At 40.7% G+C, this 27,339-nt stretch overlaps 1 protein-coding gene across 1 annotated transcript; it reads left to right on the forward strand.

Annotated features, from left to right (window-relative positions):
- Positions 1-3,771: 3,771 nt before the first annotated feature.
- prokr1a (prokineticin receptor 1a) lies at positions 3,772-26,763 on the forward strand (the record flags this gene model as incomplete). The annotated part of the gene is made up of 7 exons (XM_083978859.1): positions 3,772-3,973; positions 4,082-4,221; positions 8,615-8,673; positions 17,867-18,094; positions 18,862-19,089; positions 24,622-25,086; positions 26,529-26,763. The coding sequence occupies 7 exons, from the start codon at positions 3,772-3,774 to the stop codon at positions 26,761-26,763; spliced, it is 1,557 nt and encodes a 518-aa protein (XP_083834985.1).
- Between the last annotated feature and the right edge of the window lie 576 nt (positions 26,764-27,339).

A 27,339-nucleotide genomic window follows, 5' to 3' on the forward strand; every position in this document is an offset into this window, starting at 1 on the left:
TCATTTCCGGCTTGGCTCCTCTCATCTGCTCTGTGTTCTTGTCCACTTTCATCATTTTCCTCTCTGTCATCATGTCCACTTCCGCCATCTTCCTCTCTGTCGTCATGTCCACTCCCATCATCTTCCTCTCTGTCGTCATGTCCACTCCCATCATCTTCCTCTCTGTCCTCCTGTCCACTCCCATCATCTTCCTCTCTGTCGTCATGTCCACTCCCATCATCTTCCTCTCTGTCGTCATGTCCACTCCCATCATCTTCCTCTCTGTCCTCCTGTCCACTCCCATCATCTTCCTCTCTGTCGTCATGTCCACTCCCATCATCTTCCTCTCTGTCCTCCTGTCCACTCCCATCATCTTCCTCTCTGTCCTCCTGTCCACTCCCATCATCTTCCTCTCTGTCCTCCTGTCCACTCCCATCATCTTCCTCTCTGTCCTCCTGTCCACTCCCATCATCTTCCTCTCTGTCCTCCTGTCCACTCCAATCATCTTCCTCTCTGTCCTCCTGTCCACTCCCATCATCTTCCTCTCTGTCGTCACGTCCACTCCAATCATCTTCCTCTCTGTCGTCACGTCCACTCCCATCATCTTCCTCTCTGTCGTCACGTCCACTCCCATCATCTTCCTCTCTGTCCTCGTGTCTCTCTCTATCCACTTCTTTGTAAGTATCTGCATTACTATGATCTGTAAGACAAATCTGAGACAAATTGTAGAGCAATTAAGTGCAGTTGCAGTGATCTAAAACTAATGGTTGAACATTGGGACATAAAAATGGGATACATTTGCTATTATAGATAACATTTCTTTCTCCTGAACTTACCTTTTTAGTTACTTTTCTTCTGTAAAGGGATGTTCTTGGAACTGAAGATGTACCGAGAAATTTCTTGTAGACTAATTTTCTCTGTTTCTGTGGATACAGTAAAAACAAAGATAATAAGCAAACAGAACACAGCCGCTTTATGCACTAGCTATTACTAATGTTGATGTATGATTACCCTTGAGGACTTGGGCAAACATTTTAGGATGAAGATATAATACTGGAAGTAATATTGTCTTTTAGAAATGTGTTAACCATCAGATAGGCTGATCTTATAGCTGGGATATTATAATATAGAATACCAAAGATATATTGTGGTTTTGTAGCAAGCAATTAATATCCTATTTTCCCACTGAAAGTCACAGTAAAAGTCAGAAGATATAGTATGTATTTATTTTTTTTTTTTTTTACAATTTATACAAGTCTATAATGAGTGTTTGGGGTCTGTCAGTCTTTGGCGTATAGTCAATAACAAAATGATTTTCATGTAAAAACAAGTAGTCCAGTCAATTTAGCTCATTTTGGACCCAAAAATAGAACTAATTTTAACAGAAGGTTTTTCACCATAAATAATTTATATGAGTTGTCCAGAACAACAAACTAAAAGTCCTAAAAAATCCTAGTTGGGGAAATATGTTTAATTCTCATCATTATTTACTGTATAAAGTCTATGGTGCCAATAAGCCCAGACAACAATACACCCCGATGGGGCTATTTTTTTTCCTTAACTCACAATCACAATGAAACTTTACACAATTAAAGTAGACATGAAAAGTAACATTTTTTGTATTACAAGTTTCTTAGAAAATGAATTTTAATATGCAAATGAGCAAAACACTAATGTAATACGCCCAAAATATACCCATGCTTATTTTTTTCCTTTACACTTACCACAATCACACTTCACACAATAAAAGTATACATGAAAAGTAACATTTCTTTATTTCAAGTTTATTGGAAAATTAATGTTAAATATGTTAATGAGCTCAACACTAATTGACTTATGGCCAAGAAGCAATAAAGCAGCAAACAGCAAAAACAGGGGCCAAATAACTTACTACTTAGTCCCGCTCATATGTTGTTGAACATAACAGCATATTTAACATAAGATCACACACAGTCGTTGAAACGACTTTAATGTATTCTGACTTTCTTCTGATGTTCTCTGCAAACTGGGGGGAAAGTCGTTAGGTAAGGCTTGTTCTCTAAAAGAAAATAAGGAGTTTAGAAAGCAACTGGAGACGAGACATATTCTGCTCATTTCTGCTTCTTGACATGGTACCTTGATGTCTAAAAGTAATGTTAGTAACATGCTTTGGTCAGCGTGGGCTTGAATATTCACATCACCCGGCTTGTAATAAGTATTATAGTATAGTATATTATATAGTATAAGTAATAATGTAATAAGCAGGGTGAAATTAAAACGGCTTGTAAGAGACACATTTTCTGACTATGGCAGTTTACAAAATGTTGACATTGACTCAACCCTTAAACTTACGTTTAAGGGGTGAGAAGGCACTCTGGATATGCAAATACACATACTAAAGCAATGAAAAAGTGAGTTTTGCATAATATGTCCATCAATATAAGTATTTTGTGGCAACCAGTGACCCCGGTAAGTGTGGCAAGTGACATCAAATTGTGTGTATGCATAGGTCAAGTGTGGCAATTGACTTCACTCAGATTGTGTAGGTTAACTTACTGAATGGACATGAATGTGTTAGTTATTTGGCCCCTGTTTTTGCTGCTTGTGGCTTCATGGCCATAAGTCAAGTAGTGTTTTGCTCATTTACATATTTTAAATTAATTTTCCAAGAAACTTGAAATACATATGTTACTTTTCATGTACATTTTATTGTGTGAAGTGTGATTGTGTTAGGTGTGAAGGGGGAAAAAAGCCTATTTGCGTGTATTTTGGGCGTATACCATTAGTGTTTTGCTCATTTGCATATTCAAATTCATTTTCAAAGAAACCTGAAATACAATTTTTTTTTAATTTTTATGTATACTTTCATTGTGATAGCAGTAAAGGGGGGGGAAAAAGCCTATTCGGGTGTATTTTGGGCAGTGTAAGGCTCATTTGCATATTCAAAGTCATTTTCAAAGAAACTTGTTATACAAAAAATGTTACATTTCATGGATACTTTCATTGTGTAAAGTTTCATTGTGATACGAGTAAAGTGAAAAAATAGCCCCATTGGGGTGTATTGTTGTCAGGGCTTATCGGCACCATAGACTTTATACAGTAAGCATATTTCCTTAGGGCTTTTAGTATGTTGTTCTGGACATCTCATATAAATTATTTATGGTGAAAAACATACAAGCACACAAGGACATAGGCCTACAATGCATTCATTTAATACAGACCACATAACAGTATTGTTTTCATTATTTTTTTACTTAAATATAACACAGTTGGAGCATGGACAGTATGTGTGTGTGTATGTCTGTGACCATGCATGCAACTGCCCCCCCCCCCCCCCCCCCCCCCCCCCCCAACCACGGCTTTTAACCAGGCTACATTGTTGCGAGTTGGCTCCTACAGTAAGCTACAGTATGTGCATTGTGCACTGTTACTTTTTTTTGTATGTTGTAGCCCACAGCATTTTACCTGGTTCGTTTGAAGTCTTCTATATTTAGTTGTTCTTGGCGTATTTGGTTGAGTCTCGTCAGAATTCAAATGTCTCTTTAAGTTTCGTTTTGCTGGCATGATGATTTATTTCCCACAAATTCCCAGCTAAAATTGGTGTAAACACAAGAAGAGAAAAAAAAGAGGCGCCGAGTCTCTGACGTGAACAATCAAGCGCATCTATTTTGGTTTCGTTTTTCAATTTCAGCCAATCAGAGCTGCGGGCATTGTCATCCGTTGCATCTGAGCGCGAGGTCGAGCGCGAGGTCACTGGCTTCGCTTGAAAGCAGGTTACAGTTTTGCAGGACAGGTTATAGAGGGTGAAAAATAATGTCATTCAAATTCGCCATCTACTACTTATTTGATAAAACACTTAAAGTGGAAAGTACGTCGCTCATTGTTGATAGCGACCAGTTCACCCAAGTGGCCGCCCAGCCGGACCTTGATGACGACGCGAACTGGATTGAAATAAAATGGCCCACGAGAAAAGAACCATCGAGGACGGTGGCTGCTAAGGTCCTGTTATTTGGAGGCAAGTATACCTATTATTTTGCCAACCTTTTCAGCTAGCTAGCAGCTAACTGTTTATTTTTTGTGAATGTCTTGGCAGAAATTTTATTTATTCTTCTCGTTACGTCAGATTCCTACAGAGACCTCGTGTCGAAGAAGAATTTGTTCATTCTCGGTAAGGATATATGGGCCGAGGAGGAAAGCAGGGGAGTCCGCATGAAAAAGAAAATGTGTGAGACCGAGGTAGTGAGGCCTAAAAAGGCAATGCAGGTGAGTGCAACTTGTACTACTTTTACTAGCTACACATTCAGGTGCTCTCTTTTTATGGTAGAGGTTAAATTAAAATAGTTTTCCTAAGTAAAAAGCAGTGAAGCAAAGCAAAAACACTACAAATCATGCATAAAAAATCCCACTCATGTTATGTATATTTATTTCATTATTAATTCATTCATTAACCCTCATTTAACCAGGCAAAATTGCTAAGAATAAATTATTATTTGGACAATGGCCTGGTAGCAGGTGAAGGATCTCCTTACAGTAGTTGCTAAACTACATACAGAGTACATTTTTACTGATTTGTTCCATCTGACTGATATTGTCACATTTGACAACATTAGATGAGTAATACTGAAACATCATGATGTTGCAGCATTTTTGTTGTTGTAGCTGCCAGGGCTCCATGTCTATGTTCCCACAGCCCTATGTTCCCACATTTCAGATGCAATGACACCTCAGTGTGAATACGTGTGGAAAGATGTCTATGGGTGTGATGTTATGTGTACAAAATGGTAAATGTATGTAGGTGGAAACAATTATCCTTGCAAAGGACGATAAAATCCCAAATCTAATCTATCCACGGTGTAACTTATAGCCTACCTCTTAAGTATCCAGTACGATCTATATATTGTTATTGTCACCAAGTAATATGTGTGGTGCGCAAAATAAATGAAATATGAAGTCAGAATTCTTTTATTGTTATTACATGTAAACATATTTAGGAATTTGAGTCGGTGGGACAGAGTGTATAGACAGCAGGTGCAAAACAAGACAGTGGATAACAAGGCAGTGGTTCTTAGAATGTGGGAACATAGGAATGACCCCGCTGCACTGCTAGAGGTATGTCTAGATTCAACTAGCCTACTGTATGCATTTTCACATACAGAGACAACAAATAGGCTAAATCTGAAGGGAAAATCTAAAAGGTGAACCTGATTGCACAAAGCTTTCGGTAGGATGGCAAAATCCCCCAAACTTTGAAACCACTAGTTCAATCAATAACAGTGTGCCAAATCAATTTTTTTTTCCAAAATCTTTGAGCTTTTTTACACCTGTCAGTAGGATGTAGTGAAGCAACACTGGGCAGAAATTAACGATGTAAAACTATATAAAAAGAAGCAAAAAGGCATCACTAAACCTTGAATTTTAAAACAGTTTAGGTGTATTTAATCAATGATCAAAGATAGTCAAGAAGCAAGAATTTTGCAAGATACGCAATATGAGAAATTTTTCCTTTGTGTGCTCTCTATATAATCAATTATCTATAATCATGATTAATGATTATCGAGGCTTTGTCATTTGCCACTCATGCCCCACCTCTGCTTCCATTGTCTGTCAGTATGCTGATTATATTATTTCTGTTTTCTGTAGTGTAAATTTATCCTGCATTAAATGAGGCTTAGTATGCTAGTGAGAACTTTACTTTGTGATGACAGTCTTGTCTTTGTTTTAATGTCATAAACAGGCAAAGCAAACCAGGATTAAAGAGGCAGCCAGGGACCAGGTGTTACAAAACCTAAAGACTTCCCTGTCTCAGAAGAGGGCCCTTGACACACAAGATCAACACTGCAGTTCTGAGGATGAATCTCCACAACGTGTTCATGGGGTGAGGCGTACTTTTTTTCTTGAGCAGGTGTCTAGATTTTTTACAACAGCAAAAGCTGTGGTGTCCTGAGATCACATGAACTGGCCTCTTATGACAGCAGGTAATGGACTCGTATAATCAATATAATTACTCTAAGAATGCAGAGGTTTGTTAGGCCTATATGAAATAAGTGTTTGCTTGCTTTAGGAGTAGCCTAATGATTTTTAAAACCAACGATAGTAATAACAATAACAAAACTAAATTAAGAAATGTACGGCCTAGTGTCTGATCCGCTGGCCTATTAAAAGAGGAAGTGCAGTTAGGAAATAGGAGGTGTGCAATGGAAATGTACATAGCACAATGTATGCACTAAAAGGAGACCATATAAAGTCACATATTAGCTAAACATGATGTAAAGATATCAACATGCAGTGGTGTATTTACATTTTTAAAAAAAGGTGGGGCACCACCATTTGATAGAAGGCATGATGATGAATAGGCTTAGTATGCTAATGAGAACTTTACTTTGTGATGACAGTCTTGTCTTTGTTTTAATGTCATAAACAGGCAAAGCAAACCAGGATTAAAGAGGCAGCCAGGGACCAGGTGTTAAACCTAAAGACTTCCCTGTCTCAGAAGAGGGCCCTTGACACACAAGATCAACACTGCAGTTCTGAGGATGAATCTCCACAACGTGTTCATGGGGTGAGGCGTACTTTTTTCTTGAGCAGGTGTCTAGATTGTTTACAACAGCAAAATCTGCGGTGTCCTTCTGACACTTGTCAAATTTCATGATATAACTAATAATTTTCCTACTTCTATCATATAAACATTTTCCTTCAGGGAAAGCGAGCAAAGATTAACAAGGCAGCAAGACGTGTGCTTTTACCACTGCCATCCAGTCCCAGTTCCGATGATGCCACATACATAGGGAGTCCACAACGGCATGACATTGTAAGTCATCCTAGCTTTTGTGTACTCAGACACAAATTCTTTCTCTGTTGTATTGCTTTCACAGCTATTTCCTCTTTTCAATTTTCAGGACCATGCCTCAGATGAAGAGCTGGTTTTCTCCCCAGCCCAGAGAACGGCAAGTACTTTATACTAAATATTATATGATTGTGATAAAAGTAAATCGTATGGAATGAATAGGTCAGGCAAAGGTCAGAGATCTTACACCCAACTGCATGTAAAACTTAATCTCATAATAGTTTCATATCAGATTTACACATAAAGTCCTTTTAGCTCTCATGAACATGTCAACTAAGCATTTTTATTTAATATATTCAACAATATAATCATTTTCAAAGACCTTTCATTAATGTTTTGTGCCACACGGTAGTGTGCAGTGTTTCCCCTACCGTTCTATTGGCGGGGTGGCCCGCTTTCACTATTTAACTAATTTTCAGCTGCGTCAGCTTTACTTTGAAAGTCCAGTGGATCTGGATCAGAACAGAGCGTGTGTACGGAGGGAGAGGTCACACTGATCCGCTGCTGTTTACTTCTCTGAGCGTCTCCGCTGAGAGTTGTCTGCGCCTCCTCACCCGTTGAGCTGAGCGTCAGGAGCTCATTATATATAGCAGCCTATATTTTATCTTTTATAAAAGAAATTATAAAAAAATTTAATGGTGGGGGAAACATGTGTTTACATGTGCGTCATGTATCTGCTATTAAAAAGATGCACTTGTCACTTTAAATAAAGTATATTTTTTGGATAATTGGTATAAAGTTAATAATTTCACACATGTCACATGTGATTCAGGGTGTTTCGACATTATTTTCCTGTACTGAACTTAAGTACCATAATGTTGACTAACTGACAAACCAAATGTTTTCCCACTTATTATTTCATTCACCTAGACCTGCCGGAAATGATTAAATTAATGAGGGAGTGTGTGGAGTGTGTCCGGGCATTGAAGTCCTTGTTCGGGGGGACCCCTTCATCTGCGGCGTCGTCATCTCCTGTGGACAGGGACATTGAAATGGTATGTTATAATTGAGGGATGAACGTATTCATTACTTGACAGGTCATTCATAAAGAATTCTATATTTTCACTAGGGACCTTTTGTCTTTGGCAGCATCATCTTGTTGGTAATTGGGACAGGAATAAAGTTATGAGATTTAATACTGTAGGTTGTATTTTTCACAAGTCAGTCATATGAATTATCTTGTTGTCAGTGCGAACCTCAACACCACTGGCCATAGTCATAGCACTCTTTGGATGTCTGTTCATTCCTCAAATGATAATAAAAATGTTAATTTCACTTGATAAATGAAAACTTATTCAGATTAATTTAACTCAAATCACTTCAAAAAGGTTAATAATTAAAGTAACAAAGCTACACCAAAGGTTATCATTAAAGTATCAGTGACAAAAGCACAAGTACCAAAGTACTTCTATAAAATAATATAACAAATATTCAACCATTGCATCACCAAACATACACAATCAAAACATTTGGGAAGCATGCTCTCCAAAATTAAGCTTCTACTATACCAGTGGTGTCTTTAATTATCGATCAGGAGCTGTGAGGTGTCTCCAGGAGTAGGCAAGTGAGCTGACTGAGCCAGTTCCAAACATTTCAGACCATGCTTCCTGTATGGGTACACAGGTGAATGTGCTCCCTCAGGCACTTCCTTCCTCTTACCTGGGGTTTCAACACTGATGTGTTTGCCCCCTGCAGGTTTGGAGTGTCAGGGATCAGGGATTGTGGCTCTCTCCACAGTGATGCAGGTTTTGACACAACAAGTACTTAGAGATAATTTGTCAATTTTGCCCTGTCTTTCTCTCCCATATGCAGCACTCCTTGGCAGGCAGCACTGTGATGGTGACAAAGAGGGCCTTCCAGCGGGTGAATAGGTCTCGGATGACCATTTTTGCCCAGGAGCTGGCTGTCCTCGTATTTACAAAGGAAGGCCTTGCAGAATCAACCCTGACGGGGAAATCTGGGAAGGGGGGGGCGCCCAAAACACAACTTGACATTACAAAAGTGCAGGCCATTACTGGTATGTAATTGTTTCACATGTAGTCTATTTAAAAGGTTCTGTGATTTCTGTAGCAGCTAGACCACAAAGAAACAGATCACCAGTAATTATTCAATACATGTTGGATTATGTACTGGTAGCAATATTGATATATTATACTGATAACAATTTCTCAGAGTTTCCAGAGGGGTATTCCAGAAAGTAGGTTATGTGAAAATCCTGAGATGATGAAAACTCTGGGTTTTCCATTCCTGAATAAACTGTGACTGTCACCATGGTAACTGACTCTGTGAACTTAACCTGCTGGCAGGCAGGTTTACATGATGAAACCTTGAGTCTGACAGGGGCTGTGCTTTCCTTCTCAACAGCATCAAGTAAAAATAAATAATTCTCATAGTTTTACAACAGGGAGATTATTTAGATTTGTTTAGATGAGCTCTCGTTCCCTGAGCTGAATGGAACCGCTTCTCATCAGTCTGAACAATATTCTCAAACCAGCTCCACATCGAATATCAAGCTACACGTCACAGCTGACGTGCTGCTGTGCTGCTCCCAGAACATCCTTTTTATTTTCATCAGTTTGCAGGTTAAAGATTGGTTGGAGATCTGGAAATACAGTTATATCAGGTCACATTTTGAAAATACACAAGTCAAAATACACAAGTCAGATGTCCCAGCCCCTTTCCTCAGACTGCTCTCCATTCCGCAAACATAGGTGAAGTAGACATGAAGGCATCTGATTGGTTTTTGCTTTGGGAGCAAAAAGCATGGATTGCTCAGAGTTTTGTCAGTGCAGCTGCCACAGAGTCGACTTACCTAACCTAACCGGGTAACGCTCAGAGTTTGCTGAACCTCCTTTCTGGAATAGGCCTCTGATGTACTGTTGCAAAATTACTAAGTATGCTGCATGACTTTACAGTATCTCCTGTCTATTTGGTCAACAGATGCTGTTCTTGAGGAGTTTCCAAATGCATCTGTGTCTGATGTGCGTGCGGCCATCAGAAGAAAGTGCAACAATGAGCATTACAGCCAGAAAAAAGGGAGTGAGTGAGTGAGTGTGTGTGTGTGTGTGTGTGTGTGTGTGTGTGTGTGTGTGTGTGTGTGTGTGTGTGTGTGTGTGTGTGTGTGTGTGTGTGTGTGTGTGTGTGTGTGTGTGTGTGTGAGTGAGTGTGAGTGTGTTAGGAAATGTAAGGAGTGTTGTTTTTGATTGTTCATGATTCCTTACTTGCCATGCCATACTGTTACCTGTTTTTGTTGATGGAATGTTGGTGTAATGCCACAAATGTTACACATATTCTTAAAGTACAGCATTATTGTATTGTACTGATCTTTGAATATATTAAAAATATATTTTTTTTCACTTGGAAGTGGTCCCACAAGTCTTTAAGTCTGCAAAGTAGAAAGTAATATAGCAAAGTAATGATAAAGTATATTGACTATTAACTGCAAAGTATGCTTTTTAGTAATTGAAATAAGCCAAAAGTATAATTGAGCTTATTATTAACACATTAAGAATATATTGCAAATATAAAGCTTATGTATTTGTAAGACACCAACATCTAATTTTTAATGTGCTTGTAATACAAACAAAGTACACTTTAATTTAACTAATTAGGCATATATTAGTACATGAAATGTCATGTACTTAAAGTGCACTAAATATACTTTAAGTTGTTCCACTTTAGTACGCAAAAGTACACTAAATACACTTTAAGTTGAGCTTTTCTACAACTTAATTACAACTTAAATATACTTAACACAAAATTAGTTGTTCCAATTTAGCACTCTTCAAGTTAACTAATCTTAAACACACTTGAAATATAATGATGATTAGTGCGGCTTGAAGTACACAAAAGTATGCTAAATTTTAGTACACTTAGTACATTAATTTTTCACCAGGGAATCCATATCCCCCGGGACGCAGTCGGGACGAAACTGTTTTATTTTTTTTTTTGCACTCTGACTTTTGTCACTACACAAACGGCGCAAAGCTTCCTGCTGCACGAGACTCATACACAGACTATTGGATGAGAATGACAATAGACCTGCGAGATTAACAATAAAGAAAATGTTACTACTGCCACCACTGGAGTAGAGCGATTCACCGGAGTGAACGGCCTGCAGTGAATGCTGCATTCAAGTGGCCTAGGTATCATCGGAAAAACAAATTTCTGACTGAAAAAAATCATCAGAATACTCCCTCATGTCGGAAAACAACTGGTCAACTCGGCCATAAATTTGGTAGTTGCTGACTTGACTTGATATCAACATCTTATCCACAGTATTTAACCTATGTTACACATAAACCATAGAAATATGAACATGAAAAGATCGGAAGAACCATGGACATGTATGTCTAAGGGAAAAACGGCTCACATACCGGGAACTGGGAACGTCAACACGTGAATGCAGCACAACATGCGTACATTTGTAAACACAGAACATGACGGCGGTAATGTGGGACAGTAATAAAGAAGACAGGTCGCTAGATATTTGTAATAATGTTCCAAGCAAGTTCCACGAGGTGGGAAAAATAGCGCGAACTTTAATACTTCAAACCTTATCAGTCACCTGAAACATGACCATCGCTCCGACAGAGTTTTTAAAGCTACGAGGACGCTGCTAAAGACGCTAGCAACATAAAGCTAACAGTAAGAAGCCACCGGGACACAAACACACACACTCCCTCTCCCACTCTCTAACTCAGACACACAAATTCTGTCTGTCTGTCTTTCTCTCTCTCTCTTCCTTGAGATAAAAAACAACAACAACTGAACCTTATTTACTTTAGTAAAAGGTTATTCATTCGTATGGAACAGGCCTAGTAAAAATCCTTTCACCTTTTTCTTTTTTTTACCTATGGAATGCACGCAAGCAAAGATTATGATAAATATTTGTTATTCTGTGTGTAATGGGGGCGGGACTAGATCAGCTTTTGCTTCTCCCGCTTTCCCTTTTAGCCATGTGTATTGTATTATTTGAACTAAGATGAAGTGTGATGATGATGATTTAAATTGACATGCCTGAAATAAACAAATTGATTGATTGATTGATTGATTGATTGATTGATTGATTGATTGATTGATTGATTGATATATGTTAGGTCCTCACTAGTCTTTCTTATCTCCAGGTGGTTATCTGTATCGGTCTTTGGAAGCAGAAAGTTATCGGTTTCAAAAAATAGTTATCGTGCACCCCTTGTAAAAATGCGTAAAACTAAACTTATCAACCGCCGTTTACCATTAATAAACAAATAAATGAGTCTGTGGCGGCCGCAACTCTCTCTTGCGCGAGCTCGCGCACACACATGCACTTACACACACACACACACGCACATGGACAGGTCGCGTTGTGACGGTAAATAAACATATGCGCTAAATCGTGCTAATGTGTTCAAATTGCTATCCGCCCCCCATCAGACCGTCCAGGGGGCCCAACAACCCAGTTTATGTCACCATTCTGTGACATAAACTGTAAACTGTTTTCTGGTCTGTGACAACATCTATTGCACGTCTGTCCGTCCTGGGTGAGGGATCCCTCCTCTGTTGCTCACCCTGAGGTTTCTCCAATTTCTCCCTGTTAAAAGGGTTTTCCATGGAGTTTTTCCTCAGTCGATGTGAGGGTCTAAGGACAGAGGATGTTGTTACGATGCCATGTAAAGCCCTTTGAGACAAACTGGTTGTAAAAACGGGCTATATAAATAAAATTGCCTTGCCTTGCCTCGGTGGAAAAGCTTGTAGCTAGTAGCTAGCTAGTTTAATGTTTATGTGTTGCCTGGCAACAGCCTTGTCTCCCTTCCAGTTGCGGAACTATTTCTGTTGGCGGAGCTAAATAAATGATTAAATAAACAAACAAATCATAATCTCTTGTAGTTTATTACCGTTCTAAAATGCGCTCGTAGCACTGTTGTATAAAAGCAATATCACACTCGAGGTCGTGCTGTTGTACTGTATATCAGCCCGGATATACAGTACAACAGCACGACCTCGAGTGTGATATTGCTTAAGTGAAAATGTAGGAGCTAAAACCTCGTCCGTATTGTTCTCATTAAAATTACGTGATGATTATAAATAAAGTCATCACGGCCAATGTCTATCAACAATAGGAAAAACCGTAGGTGAATATAATAAAACCGAGAACATACCTCCTTTTTGTTTTCCTCTGCTCCTCTCTAGCTCGATCCAGTACTTTTCGCGGGCTTTCCAACTGAAAAGTAGCCGGACCAATGAGAGCGTGGGAGACGGGGTCACATGCTGTGGGTTGGCCAATGGGGGTCCGCCCGCTATTCAGACATCCCGCTATTCCGACATGTCTCTATTCAGACATCCCGCTATTACGACATCCCTCTATCTAGACATGCCGCTATTCCGACACGTGATCTTTTTTTTTTTTACACAGCTGCGATACCCAACTGCGCCTCTCTCTCTTTTTTTCTTTTCAGCATGCCTATCACCGGTTTGAGTGATGTTCTTAATCTCAACAACTAAACTATCAAGTCGCAAACAAAACTGACACGCATGATAAACAAACAGAACTATGCTGCAGTTTGTTTGTCAAGTTAACCTGTCACCTTCAGCACCACGGACAGCGCTGCGGATGAGAAGCTGCAGCTGTGAGCGTCTGAGCTCTGGGCTTAGGGCCTGGGGCCTCATTTATCAAAACTGTAAGTAAGCAGTGTAAAACTGCTGCTACTAAATGTTTTGCTTAGGCCTACGGCGAAAAGACACCCAAAATATTTACACCTTTTTCAGATCTATCAAACTGTGCGTGCACAACTCTCCGCAATTTATCATTGATAAATCAAACTGGATCCAAGAATGGTGCGCACTTGAACACACAGCATACTCCACCCCTGGAATGCCTAGACACAACCATATATGGTCAGCACGTGCATATTAATTAGCCATGTGCGCTCTGTGGAGTAGCTACAAAGTGACAACAAAGACAACAGGCGGAGGGCGGGGGAAAGAAAGCGAGATACATGGCATCGGGCAATAAATCAGTCAGAAAAATGATCTTGCATTTGAATAAGCTACAATAAAAACAAAAACCTCCCAAATCTCAACAAAAGGGAGCAGAAAGAAGAAGAATCGTATGTAATCTGCCCGTTTATCCCAGAAAATCTTTTTTTTTTCTTTTACCTAGATGTTAAAACAATGTAGCCTAAAGCAGGACGATATGGTGAATGTTGAAATAGCAGCATGTAATCGGCCAATGAGAGCTGCGCTCTGCTTGCGAGATAGCAATTGCTCTATGTTACCTTAGCAACACTTCGCTTTCTAGGCCGGGAGCAAACAGTCTATGGCCGAGAGGCAGCCTATATTTCAATAAAAACACACACTGGGGTGGTCTTAGATAGTTTATAGCTCATCACGATGGCTACAGCGGCTCCAACGTTAGCATAACAAAACCACAGCTGTCAATCAAACACCCACCTGAGACACAGCGGTCGTTAGCCTACCTGTCTGTGGTTGTTACCGCGGCTCCTCCTGTCTGTCCCCGCCTCTCTGCTCCACCGGCTGCTTTTTCCTTTTCTTTTCTTTTTCTTCTTTTTTTTATTAATTCAGTTTTATTTATTCTCTAGCAGCTGTCTGTAAATCTGGTACAATGACGGTCAAGTGACAAAATGAGCGTCCCTCTCTTCACCAGCCTGCAGTCACAGTTTACCTCCGCCCATGTTGAGTTTCATTGGTCAGCCCTTCAAATTAAAAGCTTATAATAATATTTTATTATTTTATAATGATACGACGAATATCATTAGGCTATTTCATATTTTAAACGTTATAATTGTTTTGTGTTGTAAGATGTGAAATCTAACCTATTGGTATTCTCATGATAATTATGTATCTATCTCTATTTGGTGATTTTAATGTTAGTGATGATGAACTACCAAGTGTGTTTCATGTCCCAACAGCCGAGTTTTCACCTGTCACAGTCTATTTCACTCTATTTCTTGATCATTTCTTGTTTAATGTTTCACATTTTCAAGCCAATTTCTTTTTTTTTTTCCTTTTTTTTTTTTTTTTAAATGTCTGTACGTCGTGAACGCGCCTGTCCGCGTTCTCGTCACTTGAGTGGAGCAGAGCGCGTGGAGCAGCAGCTTCAGGTCCGTATCAGATCAACTCCTCCTTTATATCAGTGTGACTATTGATCAGTAGGCTATATATATAGCCTATGTTTTATTCTCTGGTTTCACACGTTTTATTATTTTATTTTTCCATGTTGAACCTAAATTTATTTTCTGTTTGAGGTGATTGAATGGAAACACTGAGTGAGGAATAAGTGGCTCTGCACGTGTGTCCCCGTGTGCGTGTGGCGGGTTGTTATATTATTATATTAGGCTAATATAATTACTACTGTATTATCATCATAAATATTATTATTATCCTTTCATCCTTCCTCTGGTTCTCAGTCCACGGTCCCGCGGTGCGTTCACGGGCTCAGAAAACACATGTCTTCATTAAAAACTAGGCTATATTCAATAATCAAATTACATTATTTATCATGTCGATATGCGATTATTAGACCAAACTGCGTCTTCTGTTGAATCTGAAGAACTGAAAAAACAAAACGAGTTTCACTGTGACGGAGAAACTGTTGTAAAAACAATGCTCAACCATTTAAAAAAGGGATCAATTCGTTTTCTTTTAATGAACTAATCAATTAACTGATAGAATATGATTTCAAAGTATCATCACAGATATAGAAATAGAATAAAATCAAACAAATAAACTGTCAATAAAAACTGTGACAGTGGCGGTTTGTAACCAGCAGATGGAGACAAAGAGCTGCGTCATTATGATTATTATTAGTCTATTAGTTTTCAGTTTGCTTCTATCAATAATAATGAATTATACACATGAGTTATTAAACAACCTGATGAACTATGTGTAAAACTAACTTATAGGCTATTTCATTATCATATATTGTTTTTATCATCTCTCGTTCTATATTCTTATTGATCTTCTTTACAGTATGTCTTTGTGAACTTTTTCACCTATATTACGTCACAGCAGAGAAGAGTTGAGGTCTATAAGAGTCTATCAGGTGATTTACAGATGTGTGAGCAGCTGTTTACAGTCAGAGATCAGAACAGACCTGAGGTCAGTGTCACATTCCCCAACCTGAGGCCGAATCTCACAGGGAGCTGACACCGTAACCTGGAAACTGGAAACACAACTCTGTGTGCGTGTGTGTGTGTGTGCCGCCTTATGATCTGTTGTTTTGCTGTTAAACATCATTTTCCAGCTTTTTAAAATCTATATCTGAGTTCATTCTCCATGAATCCCATGTTTAAAACTTCTGATCTGATCATTTATGATAATAATAATAATAATAATAATAATAATAATAGAAATAATTAATTGGTTTTTATAAAGCAACTTCCATGATACCCAAAGCGCTTTACACAAACCATTATTCATTCATTGAAGTCTTTTCTCTTCCTCTCAAAACATTTCAGACGTTTAATATCTCGTCCTGCACTGAGAGGCCGTTTATTAATTTTGTCTCCTATTAAAGAGGAACTCTGCAGGATTTCCACCTTAACTCATTAGTATTTCCATCTTAACTCTGTAGTATTTCCACTTAAACTCTGCAATATTTCCACCTTAACTCTTGTAGTATTTCCACCTTAACTCTGCAGGATTTCCACTTCCACCTTAACTCTTTAGGATTTCCACATTAAGCAAAACAACACCAAATAGTAGCAGATGGGATAAAGTTATGGAAGATACATTTTTATCAGGCATTTAAATGTAACATTAAATAATAAAATAAAAATTGGTTATAATTTAAAATAGGTAGGCCTAGAAGACGGGCAAAGTTCAGGCTTTGTTTCTTATCTCATCTCTTTGGTTTGTGGACAATTGATGTTTTTAACATTTATTAACATTTTATTGACCAAACAACAAATCGATTAATCGTTTAAATAATCGACAGATGAATCAATAATGAAAATAATGGTTAGTTGCAGCTCTATAGTTCATTCTGTCGCTACAATACAGATGAGATCTGCAGGCGTCTGTTGTAGATTTAACTTCAAACTAAAAAATGAGGAAGCGAGACGTTTTCTTCCATGCAAAGGTACTTTAGTTGATAATAGTAAAAAAAAAGAAAAGAGAAAAACATACAGTGTGTGCGAGTTTGCAAGGTTCAACATGGCTGACTAATACAACAACAACACTGACGTAATCACGTTACGTTACCTTCTTGCTCCTAGAGCATCATGGGAAACGAAGTCCATTTTAATGTAACTCCATATCAAATGAAATGCAGTCTCCCTTTTAACCACATATTCAACATATGAACTGTTTTAATGTTAAAGCAGAAGTAAGCGATCCGGTCGTTTTCGCTAATGCTGCGTTCCAGGCAGGCTTTTGAAACCGTAAATTACAGCTTCAAGTCACGACTTACGACTTTGTAGTGTTCCAGGCAACCCACTCGTGTTTCTCCGACCTGTTTTACCTGTGAAAGTCACTATAACGGCCACTCGTAACTTCTGACCCGTGAACTCGTACCAGATCGAACTGGTACCACTTCACAGTTCGGAAAAACACGAGTTGCCTTGAACGCACCATAACGTCTTGTCAGCCGACGGAGTTAGCAGCCCCCGCCCTCGTCATGGATCTATTGGTCCTCGTCCCTACGTCACCACATTCAGGCGCATCCCTTGGCTGCACACACAGAGAGGACTGCCCCTTTATGCCGTTCTCTCTCCTCATTGGATAAAACTTGTAGGATACGAGAAAAGTTTTCTCCTGGGCTCAGAGCAGAGCAGAGTGACTGACAGACCCGTGTTTCAGTCCAAACACTCTATGTAAGTGATTGCTGTCGGAAGATATAACTATTTAAGACTTATATTAACACAAATATATCACTTACTTCTGCTTTAACCACATATTCAACATATGAACTGTTTTTATCTGTTTTAATGTTAATTTATATTTTAACTCATTAACTTATTTATCATTTATTTATTCTTCTGAAATAATGTCTTCTCAACAAATAAATTCTCAACAGCGTCTGTTCTTCACGCTTCACCTCCTCGTGTCTCTCTGACGCCACAGACCTGAGCATGCTCACCTGATCGCCATGGGCAACCGGACCAACGGCAGCCTGGCGCTGACGGACTACTTCCTGTCGGGCGACGAGGTCCCGGACTACGAGGTTCCTCCGGACGAGGTCCCGGACACCACGCGGGGCCGCGCCTTCTTCGTGGCCCACATCGTCATCGCCGTGGTGCTGGTGGGCATCATGCTGGTGTGCGGCGTCGGCAACTGTCTCTTCATCGCAAGGTTGGTACGGCTACGGCTAGCTTTACATGTTCATTAGTTTTTAGTTTGATTTAGGTTTTCAGTTTGTTTTCTTATTTCAGTTTAGTTTTAGTTAGTTCAACAAGTGATGAAGCAGTTTTAGTTTAGTTTTTTAATTTTTTGGAGGAAATGACAAGTTTTTATTTAGTTTTAGTCTTAGTTTTTATTTTGAGGAATTGACCAGTTTATTTAGTCTAGTTTAGTTTTTATTTAGTTTTAGTCTTAGTTTAGTTTTTATTTAGTTTTAGTCTTAGTTTAGTTTTTATTTAGTTTTAGTCTTAGTTTAGTTTCTATTTAGTTTTAGTCTTAGTTTAGTTTCTATTTAGTTTTAGTCTTCGTTTAGTTTTTATTTAGTTTTAGTCTTCGTTTAGTTTCTATTTTTGAGGAATTGACCAGTTTTTACTTAGTCTAGTTTTTATTTTTGAGGAATTTACTACTTTTGATTTAGATTTAGTCTTAGTTTAGTTTTTATTTAGTTTTAGTCTTAGTTTAGTTTTTATTTAGTTTTAGTCTTCGTTTAGTTTCTATTTTTGTGGAATTGACTAGTTTTTATTTAGTTGAGTTTTTATTTAGTCTAGCTTTCGGGTTGTCAGGTATCTGACATTCACTTTAGTTTCAGTTAGTTTTGTTTTGTTCATTATAGTTTTTATTTAGTTCTCGTTTTTTTTTTTATTTCATTTTACTAAATAATTCTTTCACTGCTGGTTTTAGTTTTAGTATAAACTGTACTAACCCTGGTTGATCGGCAGCCTGGCCCGCTACAAGCAGCTGAGGAACCTGACCAACCTGCTGATCGCCAACCTGGCGGTGTCGGACGTGCTGGTGGCGGCCGTGTGCTGCCCCTTCCTGCTGGACTACTACGTGGTGAAGCAGCTGTCCTGGGACCACGGCCTGCTGCTCTGCGCCTCCACCAACTACCTGCGCACCGTCTCGCTCTACGTGTCCACCAACGCCCTGCTGGCCATCGCCGTCGACAGGTGAGTCAGCTCCCACCACGGTTACCATGGAGACGGTAGTTTTTTAGTCACTTTTTTTTATTTTTTAACTTCTTTCAAGCAGATTTTCACTTGAAATAAGTAGAAAAATCTGATAGTGGAGCAAGTTTTTCTTTCTTATTACAAGCACAAAAAACTTGCTTTCACTGGCAGATTTTTCTACTTATTTCAAGTGAAAATGTGTTTTTCACAAAATTTTTGACTAGAAATGAGACATTAAGACAAATATTCTTGGAAAGATTTTGAGTTTTTACAGTGCACCAACTCCTTGCTGGATCAGAGCTGAGAACCGGTTCTTCCAGGGGCTGGCAGCAGGGTTACCTTAGCAACAAGACCAGCGCTAAGATATCCACAAGTTTCCGAACGTCATATATGGTCAAACCCGGAAGCCGGTTTTGCCGGTTTGGTGGAATTGTACAGTTACGTTTCCATGGTTTTCAGTCGTTGTCATAGTTGCTGTAAACGCATGGATGTATTAACACTGGCTTTTAACACGGATGTCAGTTTGTGTGATATCCACTGTTAAAAGCTGGTGTGATGATCCATGCGTTTTACAGATTTTCATTGGAAAAAATAAAATAAAAAATCCATGCATTTACCGCGACTACCGAAACCATGGAAACAAATAAAATAATAAAAAGAATAAAATTCCACCGGAAGAGCAAAACCGGCAAAACAGGCTACATTTTTGACGTTCGGAAAAAGGTGGATACAGACACGTTATCGCTACGTATTAAAGCAGCACTAAGGAACTTTTCAACCTTCATAAAATATTTTCATAACTTTTGTGATGATACATCGACTTACAACAAGTTGAATGACACCTCTGTCGTGGCCTGAGGGGGTCTGTATCTCTTTCTCTGGCTCTAAGCAGCTTTGAGGAGCATGGTAGGAACCCTGCTCTCACGCTAGTGTTCATGGGAAATGGAGTCTTCCTTCACTTTCACTTTTGCGAGTCACAACAAGGAGGGAACAGGCAAAACGGCACTTTAGCAATGGATTATGTTTGTGTTTTCACTTTGAAATGATCCACTGGAAACAGAAACTTAGTTTTGATGTCTTTTGTTAATTTTAATGCAGGATATTTACAGGGCTTCACGCTAGTGTTCATGGGAAATTGAGTCTTCCTTCAGGCAAAACACTACCGCTTTGGTCCACAGGCGCCGCCAAACTCAACCAAAACTGAAAGTTCTTTAGTACTGCTTTAAGTTTGTTTATCGATGTAAACACAGTTGAAGCTAACTAGCTGAGCTACAAGCAGTGGCTAACAGCAGCTAACGCTCGCTCATATCAAAACATATCGCCGTCAAAACGTAGTTGCCGGTCGCGGCGAAGACGGCTGCTTTTTCCTTCTTTTTTTTCAGCCGGGTTTAGTGTTATCATTAATTAAAAGCCTAGTCTGTGCTTCCACGACGGGCCCGGTGTTCAACACCCGCAGGTCGGACCAGGTTTTAATTTTCAGGTCCGTTTATAACTGTAGCAGGCTAAATAAATAAATAAATTTTAAAAAATAACTGTAGCAGGCAGCAAAGACAGGAACAGCTCCTGGGTGGAGAGTGTGGCTCTGACTTGACTCCTGATCAGTGGAAAAGCAAAGTGGTTCTTTGGAGGCACCAGAGTTGAACCAGTTAAGCACCGAACTAGCACTGGAACCAGTTTGGTGGAAAAGAGGTATGATCAGACACAACAACACACAACAGGTGAAATTCTTGGACTGCCGCAAGACGGACGACAGCGGAAACATTTGCCAAGAACGCGTTTCACAGACAAGCCACAATGCAGAGTGTCACCATGGATAGCTGCGGTTTTATTTCACAAAATGAAACACCCGTTGCCCTTTACATACAGAAAACCATGACGATAGAATTTGTGCTTTTACTTTGAAATAGGAAGCTAACCTACCCTCGATGTAGCTAGCTTGAACCAAAATAAACCATCTTTGCTTGAACCCTCCGTTTTGACCGATCTCGTCCCGTTAGCGGCATTTGACCGCTCAAGATGCCTTACCGGAGAGTTTTGTCAGCTCTGAGACGAAGATCGGTCCGTTTAGAGTTGCTGAAGAGTTTCTCTGGTGACTTTAGGTGGAGGCAGGCTAACACTACCCATACACTTCCAGTGTTTGAGCTAAGCTAATTACGGGCGATACGGCTCTATCTCCATGGTTACTGCACGCACAGTCGAAAGGATGGTGTCTATCTGCTGGTCATGGACTCGGGAGTGAGGCAAGACACGAAAAAAAAAAAAAAGTTAGCGTATCCCTTTAAGACCCATAGTGGGCTCAAACCTCCCACCAGGTAGGCTATCGATCGCTGACGTCACAGTAGGAGAAGCTTCAGGAAGACGTTTTGACCCCTGCAGGCCACCGTCCGTCCGTCCTCCACCAGAGAACGGCAGCAGGTCTAAATGTTCCTCTGAGTGATAAATGTTGACACCTTCATCACCACCATCACCATCGTCACGGAGACCAGACGTCCTCCGTCGTGTTGTGTTCGTGTGTCTGCTGTAAATCAGACGACTGAGACAGAATCACATCCCCAGCTCAGACTAAACCTCCCTCTCTCCTTCCTTCTCTCTCTCCATCTCATCCCTCTTTTCTCTTTCCTTCTTTCACTCTCTCTCTCTTTCTCTGTGTCCTTCCTTTTTCTCTCTCTCCATCCCTCTTTCTTTCTTTCTTTCTTTCTTTCTTTCTTTCTTTCTTTCTTTCTTTCTTTCTGTGTCCTTCCTTCTCTCTCTCCATCTCCATCCCTCTTTTCTCTCTCAATTTAAATTTAAATATAGCTTTAAAGCTATTTAGCTCTCTCTCTCTCTCTCTCTCTCTCTCCATCTCTCTTTCTTTCTGTGTCCTTCCTTCTCTCTCTCCAGCTCCCTCAATCTTTTCTCTTTCCTTCTCTTTCTTTCTTTCTTTCTCGCTCCCTCTCTTTTTCCTGTCTTCCTCCCTCTTTTTTCTGTCTCTCTCTCAATTTCCTCTCTCCCTCTTTCTTTCTCTCTCTTTCCCTATCTCTCTCCCTCTCTTCAATCTCCATCTTTTTCTTTCTTTCTTTCTTTCTTTCTTTCTTTCTTTCTTTCTTTCTTTCTTTCTTTCTTTCTCTCTCTCCCTCTCTTTCTTGCCATCTCTCTTTTTTCTTTCAATTCAATTTCAATTTGCTTTATTGGAATGACTGTGATATACAATATTGCCAAAGCATTGGGACAGCAGAGTTAAAACAAATACATCTTTCTCCCTTCTTCTCTCTCTCTATCTCCATCTCCCTCCCTCTTTTATCTCTCCTTCTCTTTCTTTCTCTCCATCTCTCTTTCTTTCTCTCTCTTTTTTTCTTTCTTTCTCTCTCTCCCTCTTTGTTCTGCTTCCCTCCTTCTCTTTCTTTCCGTCGCTCTCCTTCTTCATCTCTTTATTTCTTTCTCCCTCTTTCTTTCTCTCTTTTTACTATCTCTCTCTCTCTTTCCCTCTCACTTTTCCCTCCCCCCTCCCTCTCCCCCTCCCTCTCTCATCCATCACATCCGTCACTTTCCCTCCGTCCCGGTATAAACAGCTGCAGGAAGGACGAGCACTCAGAGAGACTCTGGTGACTCTGCAGCTCTTCATGCTCGTCGCCGTGACACCGACTCATAAATCACACGAAGCAGCGGTCGACTTCTTCTTCTCCTCTTAATAAATCACATCAAACAACGACCTCGACTGAAGAACCGGCGACTCGTTCTCGTTGATCGTGTCCAAACATCAAACTGCAGGAAAATGTTACAGTTTTTTACGATCACTACGACCCATTTGTCAATTTTTATTCATTATTTATGTTGTCTTAAACAGAAACACTGACAACTGATGGAAAAACAAAAACTAAATTATTTTACATGTGTCAGATCTGTTGGTTTACAATCAACACTGATTATGGTATTGATCATTAATTGACTTTTGTGCTGTAGTTTCCTTTTAACGTCTCCACATTTTGCTTTTGTTGGTTTCAGTAGGCCTAAATGCAGGAATTTTGGTTTTTTTTTGCAAACACTCATAAAAAGTACAAAAAATGAAGTCTGTGCAGCTTTGCAGAATGAACGCTTGAGAAATATTGACTAAATGTCGACAGTAAAGCAGCTGAAAGTTACTGCAGAGAAAGAAAAATCAGCATCGTAGGCTATATCAATGCAATTCACAAACAGAAGAAATACAGTAAAAATGAAAAAATACAAAGTCACTACTGATCTGCCTGGTCTTCTGTTTCCTCTCCTTCGTTTTTCTGTCTCTTTTTTTTTCATGTGACTGAAAGAGCCGCAACACCAGAGTGTGTTTCCTACATGTTATACTATCTACCATCTATAGATCATCTATTCACCTTTTTCCGAATGTCAGAAATGTTGTTTTTCAAAAGCAATGAAACAAAAAACTGGATATAAATTAGTTTTTACAAAGTGAACTGTTCTTCAGTTCAATTGCTTTCACAAATTTAGCAGTTAATTGTTTTGGTCTTAGTTGAGCTTGTGTGTAAAAGAAGTTAAAACTAATTTTAGATGTGTTAAATGTGTGTATTTTGTGTGAAAGGAACAAGAAATGTGTTAATTGTTCACAGGCTGATGATGTGGTAACTGTGTGAGGAGTTTTGGAAAAGTGGTAAAAGTGTTGAAAAACGGATCATAACGATCGTAAAACACTATAAATGACTTAACCCTGTCTCAACCCTGTTTTAGCTGGTGAAAGCAACAAAATATTTTATGGGATGTGCCTTCCGTTTAGATAGTGATGGCATTTTTGGGGCTTAACCCTCCTGTTGTCCTCCTGGGTCAAGGAAGGAAGGTCGAAGGGATAGAAGGAAGGAAGGAAGGAAGGAAGGAAGGAAGGAAGGAAGGAAGGAAGGAAGGAAGGAAGGAAGGAAGGAAGGAAGGAAGGAAGGAAGGAAGGACGGATGAAGGGAAAGAAGGAAGGAGGGAAGGAAGGACAAAGGGATAGAAGGAAGGAAAGAAGGAAGGAAGGACAAAGGGAAAGATGGGAGGAAAGAAGGAAGGGGAAAAAATAAGGAAACAGATGGAGGGAGGGAACAGATTGGGTCAAAAAAGAAGGAAGGAAGGAAGGAAGGGAAAAGGGAAGGAAAGAAAGATGGAGGGAGAGAACAGATTCGTTCAAAGAAGGAAGAAGGGAAAGAAGGAAGGGAAAAGGAAGGAAAGAAAGATGGAGGGAGGGAACAGACCGGGTCAATTGGATCAAAAAGAGGAAGGAAGAAGAAGTAAGGACGAAGGGAACAAAGGAAGCAAAGAAGGAAGGGAGAAAGGAAGGAAAGAAGGAAGGATGGAGGAAAGGAACAGATTGGGTCAATTTGACCCAGAAGGACAACATCGAATTCTGCAAACTTTTGAGACATGCTCGTTTAAATGTAGAATAAAAAGTGAGAACGCAACGCCACCTTTGTGTTTCCTGCTCAGATCGTGCTCAGATCGTTTCCGTGTAACAGCCTCAAATCTGCAGATGAAACAAAGACTCCGACATCCACCTGCTGATGATTGATCATTGATCTCCTCTGTCTGCAGGTACATGGCCATCCTCCACCCTCTGAAGCCGCGCATGAAGCAGCAGACGGCGTGCTGCGTGGTCCTCGCCGTCTGGATCGTCCCGGTCTTCATCTCCATCCCGTCGGCCTACATGGCGTCCGAGACCACGTACCCGCACGTCGACGGCCGCTCCCACAAGACGTTCTGCGCTCAGATCTGGCCCGTGGACCAGCAGGCCTTCTACCGCTCCTACTTCCTGCTCGTCTTCGCCCTGGAGTTCCTCGGCCCCGTGGCCGCCATGGCCGTCTGCTACGCACGCATCTCCCGGGAGCTGTGGTTCAAGGACGTCCCGGGCTTCCAGACGGACCAGATCAAGAAGCGGCTGCAGCGGCGGCGCCGGACGGTGGTGGTGCTGATCCTGGTGCTGGTGGCCTACGTGCTGTGCTGGGCGCCGTACTACGGCTTCGCGCTGCTGCGGGACTTCTACCCCACGCTCATCTCCAGGCAAGGCCGCAGTTACCATAATATATGTACATAATAATATTCAAATATGCTCAAAATGCCCCCCCCACCCAATATATAGCTAGCTGATTAACCCTCCTGGGAAGGAAGGAAGGAAGGAAGTTAGGAAGGAAGGAAGGAAGGAAGGAAGGAAGGAAGGAAGGAAGGAAGGATAAAGGGATAGAAGGAGGGAAGGAAGGACGAAGGGAAAGAAGGAAGGAAGAAGTAAGTACGAAGGGAAGGAAGGAAGGAAGGAAGGACAAAGGGAACGATGGGAGTAAAGAAGGAAGGGAAAAAGGAAGGAAAGATAGATGGAGGGAGGGAGGGAACAGATTGGGTCCAAAAAGAAGGAAGAAGTAAGGACGAAGGGAAGGAAGGGAGGGAGTTAGGAAGGAAGGACAAAGGGAAAGAAGGAAGGAAGGACGGATAAAGGGGTAGAAGGAGGGAAGGAAGGACGAAGGGAAAGAAAGAAGGAAGGAAGAGGTAAGTACGAAGGGATGGAAGGAAGGAAGTTAGGAAGGAAGGAAGGAAGGAAGGAAGGACGAAGGGAAAGAAAGAAGGAAGGACGAAGGGAAAGATGGAAGAAAGGAAGGAAGGAAGTTAGGAAGGAAGGAAGGAAGGAAGGAAGGAAGGAAGGAAGGAAGGAAGGAAGGAAGGAAGGAAGGAAGGAAAGAAGGAAGGAAGGATAAAGGGATAGAGGGAAGGCAGGAAGGATGAAGGGAAAGAAGGAAGTAAGGACAAAGGGAACGATGGGAGGAAAGAAGGAAGGGAAAAGGGAAGGAAAGATAGATGGAGGGAGGGAACAGATTGGGTCAAAAAAGAAGGAAGAAGTAAGGACGAAGGGAAGGAAGGAAGGGAGGGAGGCAAAAAGGATTGTGGAAAGAAGGAAGGATGGAGGAAGTGAACAGATTCGGTCAATTTGATCCAGAAGGACAACAGGAGGGTTAAAAAATAAAGAATAAAAAAGTATCCCATGTGTTAGTGAATTTACCGTACTTTCCGGACTATAGAGCCACCTGAGTATAAACCGCACCAGCTGAGACATTTAAAGACAGTAGGGAACTGTGCAAGTCCGCTCGCTTTTCCTCTGTTTTGGTTACGCTCCTCTCCTCCATGTGCATTTGTTTACAACAAAGCCAGCGAAAAATCAATAAATGGAGCGGTGGATAACGTTACATAACATATACGATGTTACGACGTGTGTGTTTGTGTAGTCTTAACCGTCATAAACAAAAGATTACGGGTTATGGAGCGCGTTTGTGTGGCGGTGTGCAGAGACGAGAGCTGGGACACCGGGGTGGGGAAAAAAGTAGTGGTTTATAGTCCGGAAAGTACGGTATATATACAGTATATATATATATATATATATATATATATATAGAAAGAGAGAGATTTGGTCCCCCCAATGTTGACTCCATGGTTACGGCCTTGTCCCTTGTCTCCAGGGACAGGAACTCCCTGGTGGCCTTCTACATCATCGAGTGCATCGCCATGAGCAACGGCGTCATCAACACGCTCTGCTTCGTCAGCGTCCAGAACAACACCAAGCGCCTGAAGAAGGCCGGCAAGTTCCCGCTCAGGCTGGTGACCTTCGTCGCCACCAAGTCGGTGGACGACGCGGAGGCTCGGACGTCGTCGCTCCGGGTGACGGAGGACGCAGACGGCACTCGGCTCCGGTAGAAACACAAAGTCCGATTTCCACCAAACTGGTTCCAGAGTTGGTTCATAGTCCAGAGCTGGTTCAGAGTCGCAGCACCGGTTCTTGGTTTATAAAAACCAGTTCCAAGCGAGCACCAACTCCAAACTGGTGCAGAGCTGAGAACCGATGACGCGAGGAGCTGGAGGCGGAGTTACCCGAGCAAACAGTAACAGCGAAAACAATGAACCTCCATGTTTAAAGGTCCAGTGTGTAAAATGTAGGTAAAACCGTGACATCCAGCGTTCAGATTCTAGTTTGCAGCGCTTGCTCGCTCACATTCCCGGTTACATGCTGTCATTCCGACATCCCACCATTTAGACGTACCACCACTCCGAAATCCCACCAGTCCGACATCCCACCATTTAGACATCCCACCACTCCAACCTCCCACCATTCCGACATCCCACCACACCGACATCCCACCATTCCACCATTTAGACATCCCACCATTTAGACGTACCACTATTCCGACATCCAACCACTCCAACATCCCACCATTTAGACATCCCACCACTCCGACATCCCACCATTTAGACATCCCACCATTCCGACATCCC

Source organism: Trachurus trachurus (assembly GCF_905171665.1).
Source record: "Trachurus trachurus genome assembly, chromosome: 1".
Taxonomy (NCBI): Eukaryota; Metazoa; Chordata; class Actinopteri; order Carangiformes; family Carangidae; genus Trachurus; species Trachurus trachurus.